At 38.8% G+C, this 4,176-nt stretch overlaps 1 protein-coding gene across 1 annotated transcript; it reads right to left on the reverse strand.

Annotated features, from left to right (window-relative positions):
* Positions 1-378: 378 nt before the first annotated feature.
* Positions 379-1,356, reverse strand: LOC133053633 (olfactory receptor 52E4-like). The gene has a single exon (XM_061138299.1). It carries the CDS (start codon positions 1,354-1,356, stop codon positions 379-381), a length of 978 nt encoding a protein of 325 aa, XP_060994282.1.
* Positions 1,357-4,176: the final 2,820 nt, after the last annotated feature.

Consider the following 4,176-nt stretch of genomic DNA (forward strand, 5'->3'; position numbering starts at 1 on the left):
GTACGTTACACCTTAGCCTTGAAGTGACAAAGTGGTGAGTAAGTTATTATTTGCTCTTATGTTCTTATGGAAACATATCACCCTACTTTATATGTACAGTATGTTATTGTTCCAAGTGCTTGTTCTTACATGTATGACCACATATAACTTGCCCAACATGTATGTCTGTTATGGAAGAATATGTCATTATTTTTATTTAACAGAGGATAACTGCCTTGCTTTTAAATTCCTGTGAACAAGGTGGGTCTCCTATGTCTTAGCCCATCTATCCAATGATTTTGGTTGCTAATCTGCAAGTATACATATTTTTCCCATGAGCCAATTCCTCCAGGAACAGCATCTCCTTTTTTTTTTTCTCATACCCACCAGCTCTAATAATCAGGGAGGTTTCTGATTATGGATAATGTTTACAAGCTTCTTCTTCCAGCACCCATATTTTGTCAATTTGTCCCGAAACTCTTTGGTTTTCACTGCATAAATAATAGGATTAAGCATTGGAGGTACAAGGAAGTAGAGGCTGCCAAGAATGGTGTGCACATGAGGTGGGATTCCCTGGCCAAAGCGATGAGTGAGAAAAGAAAACAGTGAGGGAGTGTAAGAGATAAGCATGACACAGATGTGTGTGGTACAGGTATTTACTGCTTTCTGGTGGGCTTCCTGAGAAGAGAGCCGCATCACAGCCCGGATGATCAGCACATAAGATGAGGCAATAGCTGAGATGTCTACCCCAGCAACCAACAAGGCCACCACCAGACCATACACCCTGTTGACTGTGGTGTCCACACACACCATCTTCACCACGGCCATGTGCTCACAGTAGGTGGTGGGGATGACATGCCTGGCATGAAAGGGCATCTGCTGGAGGAGGATGGGCATGGGGAGAATGAGCAGGACAGCTCTCACTAAACTCACGAGGCCGATGAGCCCGATGCGGCTGTTGGAAAGGATGGTGGCATAGCGCAGGGGCTCACAGATGGCCACGTAGCGGTCAAAGGCCATGGACATGAGGATGGCAGACTGCAAGGCAGAGATGGAGTGGAGGAAGAACAGCTGGACCAGGCAGCCCTCAAAGCTGATGTCACTCTGGTCAAACCAGAAGATGCACAGCACCTTGGGGATGGTGGTCGTGGACATGCCCAGGTCCGTGAGGGCCAGCATGCCAAGGAGCAGGAACATGGGCTTATGCAGGGAGCGCTCTGTGGAGATGGTGAAGAGGATGGTGCAGTTCCCCAGGATGGTGACAAAGTACATGGAAGAGAAAGGAAGAGAGATCCACTTGTGTTTGTCCTCCATCCCAGGAATGCCTTGGAGAAGGAAGAAAGGGGGGTGGCCCTGGGAAGCATTGCAGCCAGTCATGCTGGTCCCCTGGTGGAGCACCTGAAAAGGGCAATTCAGAAACAACTGAGTCTGGATTTTAAAAAGAATCAAGATTTTCAAAGTAGAAATAAAAGTTGGAATATTAAGATACACAAAAATAATTCTGGGGGAGGTTGGATGAAGGCAATCAAAAGGTACAAACTTTCTGTTATAATTAGTACTAGGGATGTAATGTGCAATATGATAAATATGTTTGACAGTTAAGAGTAAATTCTAAGAGTTCTTATCAAAAAGAAAAATATTTTTTTCTATTTCTTTAAAATTTTGTATATGCATGAGATGATGAATGTTCACAAACCTTAGTGTGATAATCGTTTCATGAGGTATATAAGTTAAATTATGCTGTACTCTTTACACTTATACAAGTGCTGTATATAAACTATATCTCAATAAAACTGAAAAAAAGAGAATATCTTCAAAACCACCATAGCCTGTTTGACTTCCATTTGATCAGAACTGTAGGTTTCCACAGTGTTTTCTAAAGTTCAACACTGAAGATTCAGCACAGTTTGGATTTTCCAGCAAGCCCGCATGTATCCATCTGGCAAGAAATTTAGACTGTCGTGGTTGAGAATATCCTATGAAGCACTGAGTCCCCTGTTCTCTAGACTAAATTCAGATAAGCTATAATTTGTAATAACGCCTTGGTATGCTAATACTGCTATTGACTTCATGCTCCTGATTCCCCTCTATATTGCAGTCTAAAAGAACAGCCTGGGACTCCAATTAAAAAATAATAATAAATGAGAAAAAGGGTAGATTTAAAGTAGCATAAAAAATAATTCTGATATCATGATATATGTAATCAATATGATACAGTAGCACACTGTAGTATTAGAGTAGTAATAATGTGGCATAAAATTAATATCTAAGAGCATGTGTTTTATCATAATTATTTTATTAAGGACAGATTGATTCATTGTTTATTATCAGAACATGCTAAATTTTAAGAATATATTGCATCTATTTTTAGTGAATTTTCACTTAAAGACTATACTTAAAATATGTGAAACAAAAATAAATTCAATGAGAAATTAATGAAGTATTACATAGCTCTCAACAAACAAGATCAAGTAGGTCAACAAAAGTTTTTAAAAAATAATAAAACTTAGGCTTATAATATAATTCTCCATTCAAAAATTTAAATATATACATTTAAGATGTTATATCTACAGTGTAATATTATTTAACCATAAAAAAATCTTGCCATTTGGGACAATGTGGATGGACTTAGAGGGTTGTTTGCTAAGTGAAATAAGTCAGATAGGGAAAGAAAACTATATTTTCTTTTTCACTTTTATTTGGAATCTGTATATTTTCACTCATACGTGGAATCTAAAAGAAAAAAAAAAAAAATAGCAAGAAATAGAGATACAAAGAGCAAACTGTTGCCAGAGGGGAGGGTGGAAGAATGGGTGAAAAAGGAGAAGGGGACTAAAAGGTACAAATTACCCATTATAAAATAAATAAGTCACAAGGATGTAATGCCTAGAACAGGGAATATTATCAATAATATTATAATAAACTTTATGTTTGTAATCTACAAAAAATTGGATAACTAGACTATAAACTTGAAGCTAATACAATATTGTAAGTCAACTATACTTTAATTTAAAAAAAATGTATTGTAAAAAAGGAAAAAAAGGGAAGAAAAAGAAAACTTATGGTGCAGATAAAGAATATATACATTTATCAATGAGGAAAAATTTTAAGAACATGTATCACTTTCACACAGTAAAGCAATCCACAATTATTTAAAAAATACAGGTTTGCTGTCAATATGGGACTCAAGGGGACCTTAGTGACTAGAAATGTACAATAATGAATAAGAATGAAACAGGGGGTGAGATTCTGATCACCTGAAGCTCAGAGATGAGGCCACCAGAATATAAAGCCCTTACTCACCTAGAATCACTTACCTGAATGTAAGACAATAAGAGAGTGGAAAACTAGTCCCACACACGGTCTTCAAATATGTACATGTGAGTGTGTACACATGTATGTAGGTGTACCTTAGCAAACATCAATTTGCCTCTCGGAGAGCACATTAACAGTCCTGCATTTCTCCACTCCTCACCTTCAGGCTTTCTTCATGATGTGGCTCTTTAAGTAACCTAAGTATAGGCCCCCAAATGCCCAGAATTAGCTCTTTTTTAACTCCCTGATTCCCCAAACGTACACACTAGGCATCACTACTATTATGTGTAACATTGACTCTGGAGGTTGCCGTGTGCTCCCAGTAGATAAAGCTGGTTGACTTTAGGGATTCTGGGAAACTTCCAGTATTTTGCAGTCCTGGAGGAGCCTGAGAGACAGGAAGTGAAGCTAAAACTTAATCTAGGACTAGATTAGGCTTTGCAGTTTAGGTATCACAATGGCCCTCATTCCCATACATGTGTAGGTAGGAGAGCCAGGAGAGCTTTACTACCTGGCTGGAGTAGCCATGCTCTTAAATGCAAAAGAGGTAAACCCCTGTTGTTGATATCCTGCCTTTCACTCTAACCTTTTTGCAGTTCAATGGCTTTTCCATGGACACTTCCCAGGTCATTCTCTGCAACTCAGATTTCCCCAGCCCTTATAGTCTCTCATGTTGTTAGAGTCCCACCTTTCTGCAGTGGAAGCCGTATGGTTGTGTCTCTAAGCAGATACATCTTTGCTAGCCTGTTTATATGCTCTCAAGCACTGGATCCAATTTGGCCAACGTTTCTTTTCTCATGAGTCCAGAGGAAGCAAAGTATTAAAGTTCATCAAAAAGCATGCTGCCAAGTCCAACGCAAAATGCACAAGGCAGAACAAAAC

This window comes from Dama dama, chromosome 1, assembly GCF_033118175.1.
Source record: "Dama dama isolate Ldn47 chromosome 1, ASM3311817v1, whole genome shotgun sequence".
In the NCBI taxonomy this organism is placed as follows: Eukaryota; Metazoa; Chordata; class Mammalia; order Artiodactyla; family Cervidae; genus Dama; species Dama dama.